The sequence below is a fragment of the Sciurus carolinensis genome, chromosome 7, assembly GCF_902686445.1.
Source record: "Sciurus carolinensis chromosome 7, mSciCar1.2, whole genome shotgun sequence".
In the NCBI taxonomy this organism is placed as follows: Eukaryota; Metazoa; Chordata; class Mammalia; order Rodentia; family Sciuridae; genus Sciurus; species Sciurus carolinensis.
In genome coordinates, this window is record NC_062219.1 from 112,233,718 (window position 1) to 112,254,964 (window position 21,247).

General features: G+C 45.8%; 1 protein-coding gene across 5 annotated transcripts in view; it reads right to left on the reverse strand.

Annotated features, from left to right (window-relative positions):
* Rsph9 (radial spoke head component 9) overlaps window positions 1-20,215 on the reverse strand; it is a 50,607-nt gene extending 30,392 nt beyond the window's left edge. The window contains exons 1-5 of one of the 5 annotated variants that reach the window (XM_047557414.1): window positions 19,961-20,215; window positions 9,496-9,661; window positions 6,341-6,470; window positions 5,769-5,915; window positions 365-589 (exon numbers count right to left, since the gene is read on the reverse strand). In XM_047557414.1, the coding sequence (XP_047413370.1) occupies window positions 426-589; window positions 5,769-5,915; window positions 6,341-6,470; window positions 9,496-9,661; window positions 19,961-20,079 (726 nt within the window). In that variant the 5' untranslated portion in view covers window positions 20,080-20,215 and the 3' untranslated portion in view covers window positions 365-425. Of the gene's footprint in view, window positions 1-364; window positions 1,380-5,768; window positions 5,916-6,340; window positions 6,471-9,495; window positions 9,662-19,852 lie in introns of those variants that run through there. The other 4 variants (XM_047557411.1, XM_047557413.1, XM_047557412.1 and 1 more) reach the window with 4 other exon arrangements.
* Window positions 20,216-21,247: the final 1,032 nt, after the last annotated feature.

The following is a 21,247-nucleotide window of genomic DNA, read 5'->3' on the forward strand; positions in this document are numbered from 1 at the left end:
TGAGCATTGAGCCACTAAGTCCTTAGGATGGACCATGTGGATGGATCATGTGGTGGCCACTGGGGGGACTTCATGCACCAAGCAGGTTCCATACTTTTTATTGTTAGCTCTTAGCTCCTTATTCTGGGGGACATGAATTGGGCTGCCTGGCCTCCATGTAGCTCTCACCCGAACTGAGAAGCTGCCTTCCTCAGAGGGTTGCTGGTTGTCACCTTCCACAGCCATGCCACCCATTATTATCTAATATCTTCTATAATACATTTCAAGTTCATTGCCGTCTGCTTTAGGTAGGTTTCCTGGCTCAGTGGGCCTCTCTTTAGAGACTGGACACCAGAAGGAGGCAGAAATAAGGAAAGGCAAGACAAAACAAATAGGCCAAGTTCATTCTTTAGATGTACATAAAAAATACCCAGGCTTGCTCCATCCTACAGCATGAAGGGCAAGTCTAGGTTCTTCTCGCCTGTGCCCACATAGATGTAGCCATAGTTCTTGGTGCGGGGAGCATGGTAGAAGGTGAGGCCTGGCCAGAGCAGGCTGCGCAGAACCACCAATGCATTGCCTCTCTCCATCTGGATGCTCCACGACCCTGCTGGGAGACGGCAGAGGTGAGGCCCAGTTTGTGGAGCTAGAGCTCTGCCAGGTGTACAGAGGCCCCTACTCCTTGGGCAGCCATGCTGAGTGCTGAGGTTCCACTGGAAAGGGGGAGATAAGTGTGCTCCTCCCTCCAGCCATTTCACAGCTCATAAAAACCACTTCCAGAGGCAGGGTGAAGGAAGTGAAAAGTGAAACTCCAGACAGTGGGTTCTGTTCTTGTCAGCAAGTCTAGCTGCAGGTTGAGTTGGGAAGTAGGCTGACCCACAGGCATGGAGGAGGTGGCAGTGGCATGGAGATACTCCCAGCCTCTTCTACCCCGATACTAGGGGTCATCACCAGTGACCTTGGTTCTGGTGCAGTTTCACCCCTTAGATTTCCTCTCTTCCTCAGTCCCAGAAGTCTATGCTCTGAGATGAACTAAACCAATTCAGAGGGCTCAAGTAGAAGTTTGGCCACTTCTGGCCTCTCAGCCCAGTGCCCTTTGTGAGCGCTGGTACACTGGGAGTGGTCCTTGGTGGGAGAGGTGGGCTGCCGCTAAGGAGCCCGTTTATCCTGGGTGCTGCCCTGGTTTTTGCTTCTCCAGACAGGAGCAGCCCAACCCGGGCTAAGTTGTGCAGCCATGAGGACTTGGCTGGAAGGGCCTGATCCAGCTCCAGATCTGAGGGAGGGAGCCGCTGTGTGGGAGGAAGGAGCCTGGGAAAATCGCCTCTGGATGCAGATCTGGGGCTTCTATTCCCCTGCGCACTGAGGCCTCTCCCGAACCAGCCGCAGCCCTGTTCCAGGCCCTGCCAGAAAGGCAAATGCTTTGAAGGTTCTGGTGTTAGACCAGCCAGCCGCGCACTGAGCTGCTCTGAAGCCTTCATCAGCTGCCAGCTCAGCCCGCCTTCTTGGCTCCCGCCGCCCAAGCTTCCCACAGCCCACCTCCAACCATGGCCCACCCTGGTCACTCCACACCCAACAGCCTCACAACTCAGTCTCCACCCACTGGGGGCCACCCTGCCTCCGAGAGACCTGACTGCCAGGAACCCTGGACGCTGATGGCAGTTCAGCCCTACATGAGGGGTAGCTGCCTGCCCAGGTCAAATAATAGACCTCTGAGGACGAAGAAGTTTGCCCCTGACCCTCCAAGCTCACTGTAGCACTGTGCAGTGGCCACAAGTGCTACCACCCTTGCGCGGCATGACCACGTGGGTGCCACCGCATGCACTTGCTGGCTCCCCCAACCCACAGTGCCTGTTGGATCTCAAGAAGGAAGTGGATGTCCCTGTGTTGCCAGGCTTTGGCTAGAGCATTGCCCTGAGAGAGGGGCCTTTTTCCCAGCTCTGCCACTCTGGGCACCCCTCCTCAGATCCAGAGGCCCTGGCCTGTTGCCATCCTGATCAGGCATCTCCAAAAAACACTGCCTGGGGGAGATGAGGGTGGGGATGACAGAACAATGTGTTCCCAGGCCACTGTGTTTGGTAAAAAGCACAGCCCAGGAAGGTACTATTCCCTCGCCTTTGTCACTCCCACCAGACCCAGAGCATCATCTGGGGCCAGCTTATCAAGGCACAGTCCCTCCCTGACTTTGGACCCCACAGCCCCCTTACACTCGGAAAGACAAGACCACATTCCCCTTTGCCCACACAGGGAGGGTGACTTGCAGCCTCCCTGGACCATGTTCTGCCCTGGAGAAAATGAAATCCTAGAGCCCACTGCCAACCTGGGCCCTCATCATTCATGTAAGGGCTAAGTGTGCAGCTGCCCTCATACCAGCCTGCCTGCCCTAGGGCTTGGTGACCTCTTGCCTCCACTAGATAAGGGAAGGGAGTCTCCCACCCAGAGAGCAAGAAGCTGGAGAAACAGCACCCCCAGCAGGACAGGAGGGCAGTGCCCAGCAGGCCGGGCGCTGGCAGTTAGCGACTTGTGAGGGGCAGGCTAGCGAGTAGCACTGCCTCCCCTCCTGTGCATTCCTGTACACTCCTGTCGTCACCCCTGGCTCAGCTGGTCACCCAAAAAACGCACAGACTCAACGTGCCAGAAGTCACACAGCATCTACCTGAGGAGCTAGGCACTGCTGTCACCTTCACCCACTTATTACACAGACTGAGAAGGCTGGGCCCAGCCAGTTGCTGTCACCCCTTTTAGGACTCAGGGGAGCAGTCTGGTGTTCCGGTTCGTAGTCCCTGGTCTCTCCTAAGTCTCAAACTCCCCCTCCTTCCCACTGGCAGCTTCACTTCTCCACACTTTGAGGATATGGTGGTAGATCAAGGAAGGGCCTCCTACAAGGGGCAGGTGGTCCTCCCAAGTGTCCTGGGCCCCGGGGCTCTCACCTTGCTAGAGTGGAAACCTCACATCAGGGTGTCTTATAATTACATTTTCCTGCCATCCAGGTAGAAAGGCAGTAGATAGAGCTCTGAAATTAAGATTGTGGGAGAAGGCAGGCCAGGCTGGGGATCAGGGTTGTCCAAGGACAGCAGATGGCTTGAAACCCTCTCCTCAGACCAGCCTCTCCCTCCCAGTAAGGATTCCAAGGAACTTGAGCTCAAAGAGCTGCTGCACACACACCAGAAGACTGATCCTGGCACCGTGTTCCCCATCCCTCTTCAATGCCACTATCTCACTTGTACACTCCCCAACCAACACAGCAGCTTTCAAAGATGCTTTCCCGGCAGCAGGCCCCTTGCTGCCCTCTGCTGCTCATACCAGGCATTGCTGCTGAAAGCTGGCTTGCGAGGGAGCCCCAGCCTGCACCTAGCCCTTCCTGCCATCTGCTCTAGCCCAGAGTGGAGCAAGGATAGGAGCTCTGCCCTCCAGCCTTCCTGCTCTGCCTCCTTCACTGCTCTGCCTGATCCCCTCTGCTCCCCAAGACACCAATGATCCCGTCTTTAAGGCGCCTCTGGCCTACATTTTCCCTTCCCAGACTGTTTCATTTGATCTCCCCAAACCTCTGTTACGCAAAGGAGTTGTCTCTCATCCTTAGGGCACCAAAAGGGCCTGGCTTGTAGCAGCTGCTCTGTGACTGAAAGGTTCAGGAGCACTGAACAGCAGTGGAGAACCAAGTTCTCCATCTCTGTCACCTAGTGCTCCACCTGTTACTTAGCTACAACCCAGGGTCAGAGAACTCAACCATGGCCCTGAATCCACCAGGAGGATGATGCTGCCACCCCAGAAGTCGGCAGTGGCCCCTAAAGCCACCCGGATCCCAGGGGATGGCATGACAGCCCATAAGGACATATTGGCCCCAGGTAACATCCATCCCCTTCCTCTTTTTAGCCATGTCTGGCCCAGGGACAAGCTGCTGAATTCCTGGCCTATCTCTATGGGCTCAGAGAGTAGGAATCCAGGGGCCTGACCAACCTAAACCACACCTACTCAGAGGTGGCATGAAGTTCCCCTGAACAATGCCTCAGATCCAGGTGGGGGGAAATGATCTTGCCTGGGCAGAGAACAGCTGCCAAATCCCACCCTTTAGACAAGTCTGGGGTCCCAGAGAATACTTTCTTGGGGTTTTGGCCCTGCCTACCAGCCCAGCCCATCTTAGATGTGATCTATCTAGCAAGGGAGTCCCCCAGCAGCTCATTCTACTCTTTCACTGACTGCTAAGTAATGGAGTCTGGGGGACAAATCAGAGCTATGCGCTCTCCTGACCATCCACAGTCCCCCACCACAAGCATGCCCCCCAACGAAACCCTCATGAGATAAAGTTGGGTCTGACTTCCTGCAGGCTTTCTGGTGGTGGCTCTGGGAGGAAGTGTTAGTGGCCTAGAGGCCAAGGGCTGTGGGAGGTTTCCCAAGGTAAAGCCAAGAGTATCCCCCCTCAGGCCCGCCCGCACAGAAGCCAGGATCCCTCAGCTCCCGAGGCTCCAGCACTGAGGACAAAGCAACTTGCCAGCTGGACTGGGAAGTAGAGTCCGCGGAGGATCCTGTAGCCCCGGGAACCACAATCAGGGCAGAAAGCTGAGGGCCTCTGAAATTTGCCCAGGTCCTAAGCCTCCCAGAGGCCTGATAGACTCACTTGTCAATTGGACACACCAGGGTGTCCCCAGCAGCCTTTAGGACAACCCCCAAAACTCTACATCTTACTTCCACTGCTGCAAGGAGAAACAGTGCTGACTGAGCTGATGGTGTTTCCTTGAAAGACTTTGCTGCCCCCACCACCCCATCTGACTGACTTTGGTCTTGGCTACAGAAGCCCTGGGGCTTTCCCTGCCCCTTCCATCATACAAAGGGAGAGCCCTGTCCTCCCACCCCACACCTCCAGCTGCAGGGGAAGAGGCTACAGACAGCTTCCCTGAACCAGGGGTGGGGTTGCCACCCTAGACTAAGGAAATGAGTTGTAGATGGACAGAATATCTTTATTTTATATGATGCTGAGGATCGAACCCAGTGCCTCACACATGGGAGGCAAATGCTCTGCCACTGAGCTACAGTCCCAGCCCTTTTTATTTTTTGTTTTGAGACAGGGTCTTTGTAAGTTGCAGAGGCTGGCCTTGGATTTGCAATCTTTCTGCCTCAGTGTCCCAAGTAGTTGGTGACTTTTTTCTTTATTTTTTGAATTGGCAATACTTAGAAGGACTATGTGGTTAATAGTTAATGATGATTATCATGTATTCTTGAAAAATGAAAAGAGTGGATAAATGTTCTCATTGCAAAAATGAGAATTATGTGAGGTGATGCATTTTTAATTGACTAGATTGAACATTTCACAGGGTATATAGAACATTTTTTTGACTCGTGTGTATGTGTGTGTGTGTGTGTGTGCGTGTATGTATTGCTAGGGATCAAACCCAGGGCCTTGCACATACTAATCATGTGTTCTACCACTGTGTATATATTTTAAAATATATTGTACATGAAAATACATATAATTTAATCTCTCAATCTGAAGAAAATTAAAATAGAATTTTTTTTAATTTAAAAAAAAGGTTTCTCTGAAAATCAAGAGACACTGAGACACTTTACATCTGTGGAAGTATCTCAGGAAAACAATCCCACCTTCTGTCATTGGAAAATATTAACCAATTGTCAACTACAACTAGGCTGTAGGGAAGCCCCAGCCTCAAGGGTCCATAGTAAGCCACCAATTCCTACACAGATCCTTGGTTCCAGTCTCAGAGGAGAAGGGCATGTGGCATGGCCCAGTGCTCTGACCTGAGGGCAGATCATATATCCTCAAGATAATGAACCACTACCTTTGGGGATGTCATGCTCCAAGGAGTCCATGAAGTCCAGGGAGGGATCCAGGTCAGCCTTCTCAAGCAAGGTCTTATTCTTCAGGTCGACAGCCTCCCTGAAGTGGAAGTAAGAGCTGAGCTTCTTGGCTTCAGACAAGGACAGTCCTAGGAAAAGAAGGCAGGCAGGGAAGATGGTCACCCAAAGCCCCAGAGCCCCTTTCTGCATGGAGGGCTTTGCTAAGGACTTAGTCAACCACTGCCAGAGAACTGAAGGGAGAAAAGGGGAAAGTCTGATTCAGATCCTGCAGTGAGGAAAAGTCCAAGGACAAGGAAGGTGGGAAAGGCAGGTAGCCCAGACCTGTGTTCGGCAACCTTGGTCACTCCTGCCCCTCAGGCACAGGAGGCCCAGGATCCAGTGACTGGGTAGCCCATGCCAACCACCAGCACCAGCTCATGGGGCACATCCTTCTAGGTGAAGTGGCCCAGCTTTCTTCTCCAAGGAGGGCAGGTCCACTCTGGTGTCCCAGACATATATCTAACTTTTGGGAAGAGAGGCCCACCTGTCCTGAGAGGGGCTCCAAAGAACTCACCTTCAAAGGTTCGATTAACATTAGTGGGTCCAAAAGGGGTCTTAAAGAGGGCACCTCGGGGGATGATGGCCACCGCCTTGTCAATCTGGTCAATGATGGATACCAAGCGGGTCTCTTCCTTGACCTGAACCTGGGAAGAGCAGAAAGGAGCCATCCAGCCAGAGTGCTGTGTCCACTCACACCCTGGTACAAGGACCCTCTGAGTGGCCCTCTCACCTGAGTCACACAATATAGGTGCTAGCTAAGGCCACAGAAGATCATGGTGGCAAGCCCTCGCCCTTACCTCCCTGCACATGTAAAACAGTTACATTTATATCCTGGGAAGAGGGCCTGTGTACAGGACAGTCAGGGATGAGAGGAAACCTTACTATACTCCTTTTTCTACCTTTGAATCTGGGACCATGTGATGTATTACCTAGTAAAATAAAAACTGATACAAAAATGCCAGTTGAGGTGTAGCTCACTGGTAGAGCACTTGCCTAGTAAGTGTGAGGCCCTGAGTTCCATCCCCAGCACCACCACTATACACATACACACACACACACACACACACACACACACACACACACACACACACACACAGTGTGTATACATTCTTTCACCTCAGAGTACAACACAAATCCCTTTTCTTTCTTTTTCCCCTTCCTTTTTTCCTTTTTGAATTGGTGATAATTATAGGTGACAGAGTATTCAAAAGTATAAAAAATTCAGTCTTTCTCTCTGACCCCCAAGTTGCCTTCTCTCTGTCCCCATGGTGGGGACACCCACCATGGATGGTTTGTTATGTTCCCTTCTTAACACATACCATTCTGTCATCATGTTTAAGTCTTGCTTATTTTGCCTTCTTAAAATATGAAAGCAATCATGCTCCCTGTAGAATATTTGGATAAGACAGAAAGACATACCTAAGAGGATTAAAACCACTCATAATTCCACCTCCCAAAGATAATCACTAACATATTGGCATACTTCCTTCTATGCTTTTTTAATGCATATATTTAAAGTAAAATTAGAGTTACACTTTATATAGTTTCATATCCAGTTCATTATTTCCCAAGCATTTCCCCCATTTTATAAACTGCTTTTTTTTAAATATTTTTTTTGGTTGTAGATGGACACATACCTTTATTTTATTCATTTATTTACATGCAGTGTTGAGGATCAAACCCAGTGTCTCACACATGCTAGGCAAGCACTCTACCACTGAGCCTCAATCCCAGCCCTTATAATCTTCTTACACAGGTGCAATTTGGTTATAATTAACATGAAGGGCACCATGAACAAAAGGACTGCATAGAGATATCTGGGCAAAAGCAACACTTGGCAGGGAAAACATGTCAACAGAGGCCCCACAGAGCCATGGAGCCACCTACTTCCCACAGGCTGCTATCTTGCATGGTTGGCAAAGAAGAAAACTAACATTCAATAAGTGGTTGGCCAGGGGCTTTGAATATGCCACCTCAGTGAATCTGCACAAACTGCAAAGTAAATATTATTATCTCAGTTTTACAGAAAATGAAGCAGAGGCCCAGAAACTGTGTATCAGGTGGGAGGTGTAGCTGTCACAGGCTTCTGCCATCACCTGGGTTCAAGTGCAGGAACTGGGTTTTTTGAATTCTGGCTTTGTCTAGCTTCAAAATTTGGGCTCCTTACATGTTGACCTAGCAATTCCATTTCTAGGAATTGATCCTTCAGATGAAGCACACACATTAGAAATGATGTAGGTACAAGGTCACTCATGGTGGCACTGCTTGTCACAGCTCACACCTGGAAGGTGGCATTTCCATGAATCAGACACTGGCTAATTGCTGGCACAACCCACACTGGCACAAAGAATGGGGCAGCCCTTTAAGGCACTGGCACAGGAAGGTCTTCAGAAGACACTGTTAAGTGAAAACAGCAAGGTGCAGGACTGTGCAGATAACTGGCCTTCATTTGTTTTGTATCATGTACTAAAGGCAAAAAGAGAATTGGCGGAGGTCAGGAGTTTGCTGAGGTTCGTGTTTACATGAACTGTCTCTGGAAGCAGCACCTCACACCTCAGTGTGAATTCGGATCCTGAAAAGATGCAGGTTTCTGATGGGGGGACACTCCTGACTCCCAGGACATGGTGAGGCTTCTGACCCTGCCTGCATTCTGACTAGAAAGCTGTGGACACACACACACACACACACACACACACACACACACAAAACAATTTCATTACTGTACCCCGAGGGAGGACCTGCTTAACTGGTAGACGGGAAAGACAGGAAACTTTACTATTTATCTTTATATTCCTTCCTTCCTTCCTTCCTTCCCTCCCTCCCTCCCTCCCTCTCTCTCTCTCTTTCTTTCTTTCGCAGGGGGTACCAGGGATTTAACCCAGGGACGTTTAACCACTGAGTCACATCCCCAGCCATATTTTTATATTTTATTTAGGTTCTCATTAAGTTGCTTAGGGCCTTGCTAAGTTGCTAAGGCTGGCTTTGAACTTGCAATCCTCGTGCCTCAGTCTCCAGAGCCACTGGGATTACAGGTGTGCACTACTGCACTTGGCATCTTTATATATTTTTGAATCTTGGACCATGTGGTGTATTTTCTAGTATAATAAAAATTGATATAAAAATATAACAGGGTTGAGAATGCAGCTCAGTGATATGCTGAGGCACTGGGTTCTATCCTTAACACTGACAAAAATACACACACACATACACACACACACATAAACCTGAGCACCTTCCTTGATTTCAGCACAGACCCCACCCCCCAGACTCCACAAGAGCTGCCTGTCCTCTCTCTTCACTCTGTCCTTCAGGAGCTGTGTACCCCTGGGCAAGTCTGAACCTCTCTAAGCTTCAATGTCCTCCTCTCAACCATCTGGAAAGTAATGTCTCACCTTCACAGAATCATAGGGATTAAGGGAGATGATTCAAGGGCAGTAGCAAAGCACCAGGCACATCCATGTACTTAGAACCAACTGGGCAGCAGTGAACGTCATGGTAATAGCCGTCGTTGCCCTGTTCTATTGGGCTGGTGTGTGTGTGTTTCATTTTGGTGTTGGAGATGGAACCCACAGCCTCAGGCATGCTAAGCACATGCTTTACTACCCGCTACAGCCCCAGCCCTAGGCTAACTTCTGGATGATTCAGGCTGCCCACTACCCCTGCACTTACCACTACTTCTTCTTCAAAGACCTTGTCACCCTCATTCACTTTCTGGAGTTCGGTGTGTTCATACTCATGTGATGGGTCCCCCATGAAGCGGCCCTTCACCATGGCTATCTGTGCCACCATCTCCTCTGTGGCAGGGGGCAAGAGGCTCCAATCGGTGCAGTTCAAGCTGACAACAATATCCACCATTACCCCTGGATTCCAACACCCCCCTCACCCAGTCTTCCTTCCCCCTTCCTTTAAGCCCTAGGTGTTCAAAAGAGCTGTTAGAACTTCCACCTTTCTTCCCTTCAAACCCTTAGAAACCCTCAATGTCTATCGCATGTACAGTCTATCCTCATATGTGATACAAATTTTATTTATGTACTTATTTATTAATGGTACTGGGGATTGGACCTAGGGGCACTTTACCACTGTTGCATCCTCAGACCTTTTTTGGGTACCAGAGATTGAACTCAGGGGCATTTGACCACTGTGACATATCCCCAGCCCTATTTTGTATTTTATTTAGAAACAGGGTCTCACTGAGTCGTTTAGTGCCTCACTTTGCTTAGACTGTCTTTGAACTCAAGATCCTCCTGCCTCAGCCTCCCAAGCCAGGGGGATTACAGGCATGCACCACTATGCCCACCCTCAAATTTTATTATTTACTTTGAGACAAGGTGTCACTAAGTTGTTGAGCCTTGAACTTGCTATCCTCCTGCCTCAGACTCCCAAGTTGCTAGAATTACAGGTATGTGCCACCAAGTATAGCTCCATTTTATTTTATTATTTTTTTTTTTGTACTAGGGATTGAATCCAAGAGTGCTTAACCACTGAGCAACATCCTCAGCCCTATTTTATATTTTATTTTGAAACAGGATCTCATTGAGTTGCTTAGAACCTCCCTAAATTGCTGAGGCTGGCTTTGAATTTGTGATCCTCTGCCTCAGCCTCCCGAGCTGCTGGGATTACAGGTATGTCCCACCATACCCAGCCATTTTATTTTTTTTAAGGTCACAAGAATTTCACATTCTGATGCCCCCTCAACTTCAGTAAGGTCACATCCTGGCAAACCCATACTAAGTTGAAAATATTGTCAAGTAAGAATGTATTTAACCTAGGAAACATGGCTTAGCAACATCTAGTGGGAGCTGCAGCTCACTGCTCTGACCAGCATCCCAAGAGAGGGTCAGATTACATATTGCTATTCCAGAAAAAGATCAATACTCAAAGTAGTTTCTACTGAATGAATACTGCTTTTGCACCATTGTAAAGTTGAAAGTTTTTAAGTCAAACCATTGTAACAGGGGTGATCAGTTTGCTGAAATTATGAGTCTCTTCCTGTACATCTGGATTAAAATTCCAAATGAGTTTCTGGAAGGTGAACATTGCTCAATCATGGGCAACCCTGCTTTGGTGAACCCTAAATTTTGCTCAGCTTGCATCCTGAGCCAACAGATGGCTACCTCTTCTCCCATCTCAGGGAGGTCTAACCTGGGCTCAAGACCTTCTCTTCCTCTAAAAGCCTCCAGGAGCGCAGGCCTCCCAGCCCCATCTTTCACTTCCTGCTTGAGTCCCCAACCTGGTCTCTGCTCTCTAAATCCTTTCACTCTCTGTAGGTTCCTGTTATTCAGATTTCTAAAATGACAGCCCTTAAATCTGGGCCCCTCTAGAAAATGCTTTTCCTCCCTCCCACCTTTTCCTCAGCTCTGAACAATAATCTCAAAACAACAGTTTGGGCTGGCTGTGGTGGTGCACGCCTGTAATCCCATTGGCTGGAGAGGCTGAGTTAGGAGGATCTCAAGTTCAAAATCAGCTTCAGCAAGGCTACGGAACTAAGCAACTCAGGGAGACCCTGTCTCTAAATAAGATATAAAATAGGGCTGAGATGTGACTTAGTGTTTGAGTGCCTCTGAGTTCAATCCCTGATACCAAAAAAAAAAAAAAGAAAAAGAAAAAAGAAAAGAAAACAAAAAACAAAAACAATTTGGGACTGGGGTTGTAGCTCAATGGTAGAGCACTTGCCTACCATGTATGAGAAAATAAAATAAATAAAAATATTATGTCTATCCACAACTAAAAATGTTTTTAAAAAAAAATTTGCCCTCGCAGCCATCTTGGATAATCTTGGAAGCCATAACTCCGATCTTTAGGTGGGGCAAATCCCATCCTGAGACGCCTGCTGGAGGCTTGAAGCTCCTTGTCAGGGGCTATTTGGTCTAGGATTGCATAGTGTCTGAATTGGGCACTGCTAATATTGATCTCCCCTTAAAGAAAGGGTTTTGGAAACCTGTAGGGCCACTATAAGCCTATAGGGGGAAATCTGCAATACCCCAGATCTGCACTGCTAGAGGGGAAGATACATGAGCAACATGAAAAAACAAGGGAAGAAAATGATCCAAACAAATCTAGATTCTATATTAATAGAATCCAATGACAGTATGTTACAAGAAATGTCAGAAAAGGACTTCAGATTATAGGAGATTAAGATGATTTGCGAAGCAAAGGATGAGATAAGAGAGCAAATGCAGGCAATGAATGATAATACCAATAAGCAGTTGAAAGAGCAACTGCAGGAAGCAAAAGATCATTTCAACTAAGAGATAGAGATTCTCAAAAAAAAAAAAAAAAAAAAAACGGAAATCCTTGAAATGAAGGAAACAATAAACCAAATCAAAACTCAATGGAAAGCATCACCAAAAGACTAGATCACGTGGAAGACAGAACCTCAGACAATGAAGACAAAATATTCAATTTTGAAAATAAAGTTGCCCAAACAGAGAAGATGGTGAGAAATCATGAACAGAATCTCCAAGAACTATGGGACATCATGAAAAGACCAAATTTGAGAATTATTGGGATTGAGATACAAACCAAAGGAATGAACAACCTATTCAATGAAATAATATCAGAAAATTTCCCAAACCTGAAGAATGAAATGGAAAATCAAATATAAGAGGCTTACAGGACACCAAATGCACAAAATCACAACAGGTCCACACCAAGGCACATTATAATGAAAATGCGTAACATTCAAAATAAAGATAGGATTTTGAAGACCACGAGAGAAAAGCATCAGATTACATATAGGGGGAGACCAATATGGATAGCAGACGACTTCTCAACCTAGACTCTAAAAGCTAGAAGGGCCTGAAACAACATATTTCAAGCTCTAAAAGAACATGGTTGCTAACCAAGAATCCTATACCCAGCAAAACTAACCTTCAGATTTGAAGATGAAATAAAATCCTTCCACGATAAACAGAAGTTAAAAGGATTTACAAATAGAAAGCCTGCGCTACAGAATGTTCTCAACAAAATATTCCATGAGGAGGAAATGAAAAACAACAATGGAGGTCAGCAAAGGGAGGAACTACCTTAGAGAAAAACCACTCAAAGGAGAAACCAAGCCAAATTAAAAACCAAAAATAAGCCAAATGACTGGGAATACAAATCATATCTCAATAATAACCCTGAACGTTAATGACCTAAATTCATCAATCAAAAGACATAGACTGGCAGAATGGATTAAAAAGAAAGACCTGTGAGAGACTCATCTCATAGAAAAAGACATCCACAGACTAAAGGTGAAAGGATGGGAAAAAACCTACCACGCACATGGACTCAGTAAAAAAGCGGGGGTTTCCATGCTTATTTCAGATAAAGTGAACTTCAAGCCAAAGTTAGTCAGAAGGGATAAAGAAGGACATTTCATACTGCTTAAGGGAACCATAAATCAGGAAGACATAATGATAGTAAATACTTATGCCCCAAACAATGGTGCATCCCTGTACATCAAACAAATCCTTCTCAATTCCAGGAATCAAATAGACCACAACACAATAATTCTGGGTGACTTTAATGCACCGCTGTCACCACTAGATAGATCTTCCAAACAAAAACCAAACAAAGAAACCATAGAACTCAATAACACAATCAATAACCTAGACTTAATAGACATATATAGAATATTCCATCCATCGACAAGCAGATTCACTTTCTTCTCAGCAGCACATGGAACCTTCTCAAAAATAGACCATATGTTATGTCACAAAGCAGCCCTTAGGAAATGCAAAAATAGAGATACTGCCTTGTGTTCTATCACATCATAATGGACTGAGAGTAGAAATCAATGACAAAATAAAAAATAGAAATTACTCCAACACCTGGAGATTAAATAATATGCTATTGAATGAAGCATGGATAGCAGAAAACATCAGGGAGGAGATAAAAAAATTCTTAGAGGTCAATGAGAATGATGATACAACATATCAAAATCTCTGGGACACTATGAAAGCGGTACTAAGAGGAAAATTCATTGCATGGAGCGCATTCCAGAAAAGAATGAAAAGTCAACAACTAAATGACCTAACATTACAGCTCAAAGCCCTAGAAAAAGTAGAACAGAATAACAACAAAAGTAGTAGAAGACAGGAAATAATTAAAATCAGAGCGGAAATCAATGAAATTGAAACAAAAGAAACAACTCAAAAAATTGACAAAACAAAAAGTTGGTTCTTTGAGAAAGTAAACAAAAGAGACAAACCTTTGGCCACACTAACAAAGAGAAGGAGAGAGAAAACTCAAATTACTAAAATTCGTGATGAAAAAGGAAATATCACAACAGACACCACTGAGATACATAACATAATGAGAAGCTACTTTGAAAATCTGTATTCCAACAAAATAGAAACTACCGAAGACATTGACAAATTTCTAGAGACATATGCTCCTCCCAAACTGAAGCAGGAGGACATACACAATTTAAACAGATCAATATCAAGCAATGAAATAGAAGAAGCCTTTAAAAATCTACCATCCAAGAAAAGCCCAGGACCAGGCGGATTCTCAGCTGAGTTCTACAAGACCTTCAAAGAAGAACTTATTCCAATACTTCTCAAAGTATTCCAGGAAATAGAAAAGGAGAGTACCCTACCGAACTCATTCTATGAAGCTAATATCACCCTCATACCCAAACCAGGAAAAGACACATCAAGGAAAGAAAATTTTAGACCAATATCCTTGATGAAATAGATGCAAAGATCCTTAACAAAATATTGGCAAACCGTATCCAAAAACATATTAAGAAAATTGTGCACCATGATCAAGTGGGGTTCATCCCTGGAATGCAAGGATGGTTTAACATCCATAAATCAATAAACGTAATCCATCATGTCAATAGACTTAAGGATAAGAATCATATGGTTATTTCATTTGATGCAGAAAAAGCATTCGACAAAATACAACACCCCTTCATGCTCAAAACACTAGAAAAAATAGGGATAGTAGGAACATACCTCAACATTGTAAAGGCTATTTATGCTAAGCCCATGGCCAACATCATTCTTAATGGAGAAAAACTGAAACCATTCCCTTTAAAAATGGGAACAAGACAGGGATGTCCTCTTTCACCACTTCTGTTCAACATTGTCCTCGAAACTCTAGCCAGAGCAATTAGGCAGACTAAAGAAATTAAAGGGATATGAATAGGAAAAGAGGAACTCAAGCTGTCACTATTTGCTGATGACATGATTCTCTATTTGAAGATCCAAAACACTCCACCAGAAAACTTCTGGACCTCATAAATGAACTCAGCAAAATAGCAGGATATAAAATCAACACACATAAATCTAAAGCATTCTTATACATAAGTGATGAAGCGTCTGAAAGGGAAATGAGGAAAACAACTCCATTTGCAAGAGCCTCAAAAAAAATAAAATACTTGGGAATCAATCTAACCAAAGAGGTAAAAGATCTCTACAATGAAAACTACAAAACATTGAAGAAAGAAATTGAGGAAGACCTTAGAAGATGGAAAGATCTCCCATGTTCTTGGATGGGCAGAATTAATATTGTCAAAATGGCCATACTACCAAAAGTGCTATACAGAGTCAATGCAATTCCAATTAAAATCCCAATGATGTACCTTACAGAAATAGAGCTGCAATTGTGAAATTCATCTGGAAGAATAAGAAACCCAGAAGAGCTAAAGCAATCCTTAGCAGGAAGAATGAAACAGGGGGTATCGCAATACCAGAACTTCAACTATACTACAAAGCAATAGTAACAAACGGCATGGTATTGGCACCACAATAAACAGGAAGATCAATGGTACAGAATAGAGGACACGGACACAAACCCAAATAAATACAATTTTCTCATACTAGATAAAGGAGCCAAAAATATGCAATGGAGAAAAGATAGCCTCTTCAACAAATGGTGCTGGGAAAACTGGAAATCCATATGCAACAGAATGAAACTAAACCCCTATCTCTCACTCTGCACAAAACTCAACTCACAATGGATCAATGACCTTGAAATCAGACCAGAGACCCTGCATCTTATACAAGAAAAAGTAGGTCCAAATCTTCACCTTGTTGGCTTCGGATCAGACTTTCTTAACAGGACTCCCATAGCACAAGAAATAAAAGCAAGAATCAATAACTGGGATAGATTCAAATAGCTTTCTCTCAGCAAAGGAAACTATCAGCAATGCAAAGAGAGAGCCTACAGAGTGGGAGAATATCTTTGCCACTCATACTTCAGATAGAGCACTAATTTCCAGAATACATAAAGAACTCAAAAAACTCTACACCAAGAATACAAATAACCCAATCAACAAATGGGCTAAGGATATGAATATACGCTTCACAGAAGAAGATCTACAAGCAATCAACAAACATGAAAAAATGTTCCCCATCTTTAGTAATAAGAGAAATGCAAATCAAAACTACACTAAGATTCCATCTCACCCCAATTAGAATGGCGATTATCAAGAATACAAGCAACAACAGGTGTTGAAGAGGATGTGGGGAAAAAGGTACACTCATACATTGCTGGTGGGGATGCAAATTAGTGCAGCCAATCTGGAAAGCAGTGTGGAGATTCCTTAGAAAACTTGGAATGGAACCACCATTTGACCCAGCTCTCCCACTCCTTGGCCTATACCCAAAGGACTTAAAATCAGCATACTACAGAGATACAGTCACATCAATGTTCATAGCTGCTCAATTCACAATAGCCAGACTGTGGAACCAACCTAGATGTCCTTCAATTGATGAATGGATAAAGAAACTGTGGTATATATATACAATGGAATATTACTCAGCTATAAAGAATAATAAAATTATGGCATTTGCAGGCAAATGGATGAAATTGGAGAATATCATGCTAAGTGAGATAAGCCAATCTCAAAAAACCAAAGGACGAATGATCTCACTGATAAGCGGATGATGACACATAATGGGAGGTGGGAGGGGGGCAAGAATGGAGGAAGGAAGGACTGTATAGAGGGAAAAGAGGGGTGGGAGGGGTGGTGGAAGGAAAAAATAACAATGAATCAAACATCATTACCCTATGTAAATGTATGGTTATGCAAATAGTATGCTGTTACTCCATGTACAAACAGAAACAACATGTAGCCCATTTGTTTACAATAAAAATACATTTAAAAAAATTTTTTTGCCCTATGTAGGCCCTTCCCCCTCCCTCACCACTCCAAGAACCTACTTGGGAGAAGGCCATCCATGACATCTAAGAACCCACAAACACATCTCCATTTCTATGTCCTCTGATATCTCCTTTCTCCCTCCTCCAGTTCCTCAAGTAATTCCAGAGATCAATTCTCACCTGCTATTTTCTCTTTGACTTCCAGAGGCCCAGCTATACCCAGTGAGTATCCAAAATCCAGTCACCTCCACTGGGCCAAACCGCTATCCACTCCTGCCTGGATATTGCAATAGATGCCTATCTGTTCCCCCTGCTTCCACATCTACTCCTCTCTCAAACTATTCAAACCTAAACCAAATCATGTCACCTCTGGGCAAAATCTTATAATGGCTTCCCATTGAACCAAATCGTTTCATGCCCCACAAGGTCCTGCATGATTTCTCTGCGCTCACCTCTCTGACTCACATCCTACAACACATTCCCTCCCTCACTCCTCTCTAGCCATGCTAGTTGCTATGGAGCTCCACAAACACACTAAACACACACCTGCATTGGGGCCTTCACACTTTTCTGGAATTCACTTTCCTCAGAGATCCACACAGGTCACTCCCTTAGTCACTTCAGGTCCCCTCTGCAGTGTCACCTGATCAGAGAGGACATCCCTGACCACTCTGTTTAATATAGTACTCCAAAAGCTGGGTGTGGGAGCACGTGCCTGTAATCCCAGTTACTCAGGATGCCAAGGCAGGAGGATCACAAGTTTGAGACCAGCCTGGGCAACTTCTCAAAACTCTGTCTCAAAAAAAAAAAAAAAAAAAAAAAAAAAAAAGGCTCGGGATATAGCTTAGTGGTAGAGCACTTGCCCAGCATGCACAAGGCCTTGGGTTCAATCCCCAGCACTGCAAAAAATAAAATAGTACTCCATCCTATTGGATGGAGGCACTTTATGAGGCAGTAATGTGTTGATGTGTGTTGTGTGTTTATCTATTTTGTCTCCAACTCCTTGGCCCCAAAACACACACTGTGATGTAAGCTCCATGAAGACAAGGTCTTTGTATCATTTACCACTGAATTCTTTGCACGTAAATCAATTTTTAGCACGTGGTAGGTGTTCAACAAACACTTATACAATAAAATAAAATGAATCCCAAATCTCTTGTCTTCAGTATAAATTTTCCTTCTAGACGTTCTGTATTTTAACATGCCTTCTTATACCCTGCCCCCAGGAAACTCACCCCAAATTCACTAAGTCTTCCCAGGTCCTGCTGCCTGGATTCTCTCCTAGTGAGTGGTGCCAGCATTGGCTGCCTCCACCAGAGGTAGGGATGGACCTCAAACTCTTCCCATTAAACCCATTACAGGTCCTGCCACTCTCCCACTTAAATCTTTCCATCCACCCCCACCACCATCACTTCTTCAGCTACTTTTCCCTATCAAGACCTTTCATCTGGATGCTACAATGACTCCTAAATGTTCATTCACCACTTCCAGGCCGCTTTGCTCACTCAGATATGAGCAGGTTCTTCTTGCTTATAGCCCTTCAATGGCTTCCCTATCCAGTTCTACAACACCCCATGCTGCTGAGCCTCCTCCAGACAGAGTGCAAAACTGTTCCTCTTACTGGCACTTCTTTCCCCAGACTAGCCTGGAGAACTGCTCACCTTTCAGAAGCAATGCAAGTTACTCCCTGAACGATCTTATTTGGTTGTTCTCTAGATGACCAGGGCACTTGGTATCCCTTTATATATACTTTACTGTTGCAGTTTTTAACACATCATGCTTTAATTGCTGAGTGACACGTCTGTCCCCCTCCCTAAGATGTGAATGACTCCTAGACAGAGGCGCATCTTGGTCACCTTCCTAACCCCAAGTGAAGCACAGGATGCATCCAGTCAATGTTGGATGAATGTATGCATAGGTAAATTAAGTCTTCAAACGACCTGCAGCTTGAATGAACTGGTAAATTCCCCATCATCGCTGTGGTTAGTCAAGAAGAGGCTTGATGACCCTGTATGGCAAGAGTCCAGGGAATTTTTCCTAGTTCTACATACCTCTCCCCATTTCGCCTATTTTTCTACTTCCAAAGCGCCTATCGCGGCACGGCAGCCCCTCCATGGAAGATGCTTCCAAACAGCACCAACCCATCCCCCGCGGCATCTGACTTTTCTCCAAACTAAACCCTTGGCAATTGCCAGGTCCGGCAGCTGACTTGGACCTGTCTCCTACTCCAAGTCTGCCTTCTCCAGGAACTTCTTCATTACCTGGTCTCTCTTACATATTCATATGTATCTCTCTCTCTCTCTCTCTCTCTCCTCTCTCTCTCTCTCTCTCTCTCTCTTTTGTCTCTCTTACATATTCATATCTCTCTCTCTCTCTCTCTCTCTCTCTCTCTCTCTCTCTCTCTCTCTCTCTCCTCTCTCTCCTCTCTCTCCCCCTCTCTCTTTTGTACCGGGTCTTGAACCACATCCCCAGTGTTTATGTTTATTTTTTTGAGACAGGGTCTCGCTGAGTTGCTTAGGGCCTTGGTAATTTGCTGAAGCTGGCTTTGAACTTGCGATCCTCCTGCCTCAGCCTCCCAAAACTGGGATTCCTTGCGTGTGCCACCGCCCCCTCCCCTGCCCCGAGCTGGACCCCCACGCGCTCCCCGACCCCGCCCTCTCAGACCTCGCCCGGTCACTTCCCTGCCCCGTCACACTCCTCAAGATCTCCAGGTTCCAACCATCCCAGTTCCCACCCCTCTACCGTCCGTTTTAGCCCCCAGGCTCCGCCCCTAGGCCTTTTCTCATTCTATCTCGCTTAGCTTCTGCCCACTCGCTTTCAGGAGAACATAAGCCCCGGCCCTTGGAGAACCGCCAGCCCTTTCCCTGCCTCTGGGTAGCCCTCCTGGATGTCCTCCAGCGGTCTCAACCGCCCCAAGTGCCGCCTCCACCTGTAGAGTGTCTTGCGTGGTGCGAGCTGGTCTTCACTCAGGCCCTGCGCGATGTAGTAATCTGCGACGATGCCGAGAATGCGACCCCAAAACAGGACCCGATCGTACCGGTAGTCACGCTTAACGAGCAGGAGGGAAGTGAGCAGCGAGGCCCGACGGTCCGGGCTGAGGCCCTGCCCACTGCCCGAAGCCAGCTCCAGCGACAGGAGGAGGCTCTCAGCGTCCATGAGGCCAGCAACTCTGCTCAACGCCTGTCGGGTCGCTAGGAGTAGCCGTCTCCACGGAGACCAAGAACCCCGCCCCCCGTCAGGCAGGAAGCAGGATTTTACCCACTGGACCGCTTACCGCCCAGCCCTTCTCCCAAAGGAACTCTTGCTTAAAATCTGGGTTTACATCAGACTCCTCCCTCTTAATTTACCTGTTTGGGACCGGAAGTCTTCAGCTGTTATGGCGCGGCTTCCCTACTATAGGTAGGCTACAGTGTGGGGTTGGAAGTCCCAACCCAACCCAATTCCAGGGATATTTTGGCCTTCCCGCCCTTTCTCTTAGTCGACATAAATAATGTATTATATATGTAAATATACTGCAAAGGGGACTTGGGAAGAAAAATACAAACCCCAACACTGACACTAGCTTTATTATTTCAGTCAGGTCACACTACTTCCGGGTCTTAGAATTATGTGAAGAACCCAAAATATCTCCCAACCCAGGACAGGTCTTAAAGAATGGATTCCACCCACTTCCTAGTCTTTAGTCTTCATCAGATGTTCCTTTGTCTCCTTCTTAAGTAGACAAATGAAGATGAGGCAATGGGAGATGTAGAGCTAACATGCTCAAAAAAGAATGGTGTGGAAAGGGGTACAAAAGGGTGACATTTACAGTCTGCACTTGCCCATCAATTACCACTTAGGCGTACCTACCTTGGGCTCAACAACTGTTGCTTTGAGACCCAAATGGTAGCAACAGGTTAAAAGCTAGAACCCACTGCTGCTGCAGCTCTGCATTCCCTGGACTAGAAACTAGCTAGTACTTCACATCCACCTCTTGAGTCCCCTGCCAGGCAAACAGGTTCCTCAGCAAGCTTGTTGCCAGGGAGACGGCTTTAATGGTAATATTGATTTTCATTTCTGGATTCCTTTGGAGAAGATTTATGAGATCAGAATGAACTGGGTCCCAATCCCAAACCCACTGAGAAATAAGTGTCTAAATTATCCAGGTATTTCTTTGCTTTGATTGTCTAGGCATCGTTTATGAAGGCTTTTAAAAAGTATATTCTTAGTTGTAAATGGACATAATACCTTTATTTTTATGTGGTGCTGAGGATCGAACCCAGTGCCTCACAGGTATTAGGCAAGTGCTCTACCACTGAGCTACAACCCCAGCCCCTATGAAGTC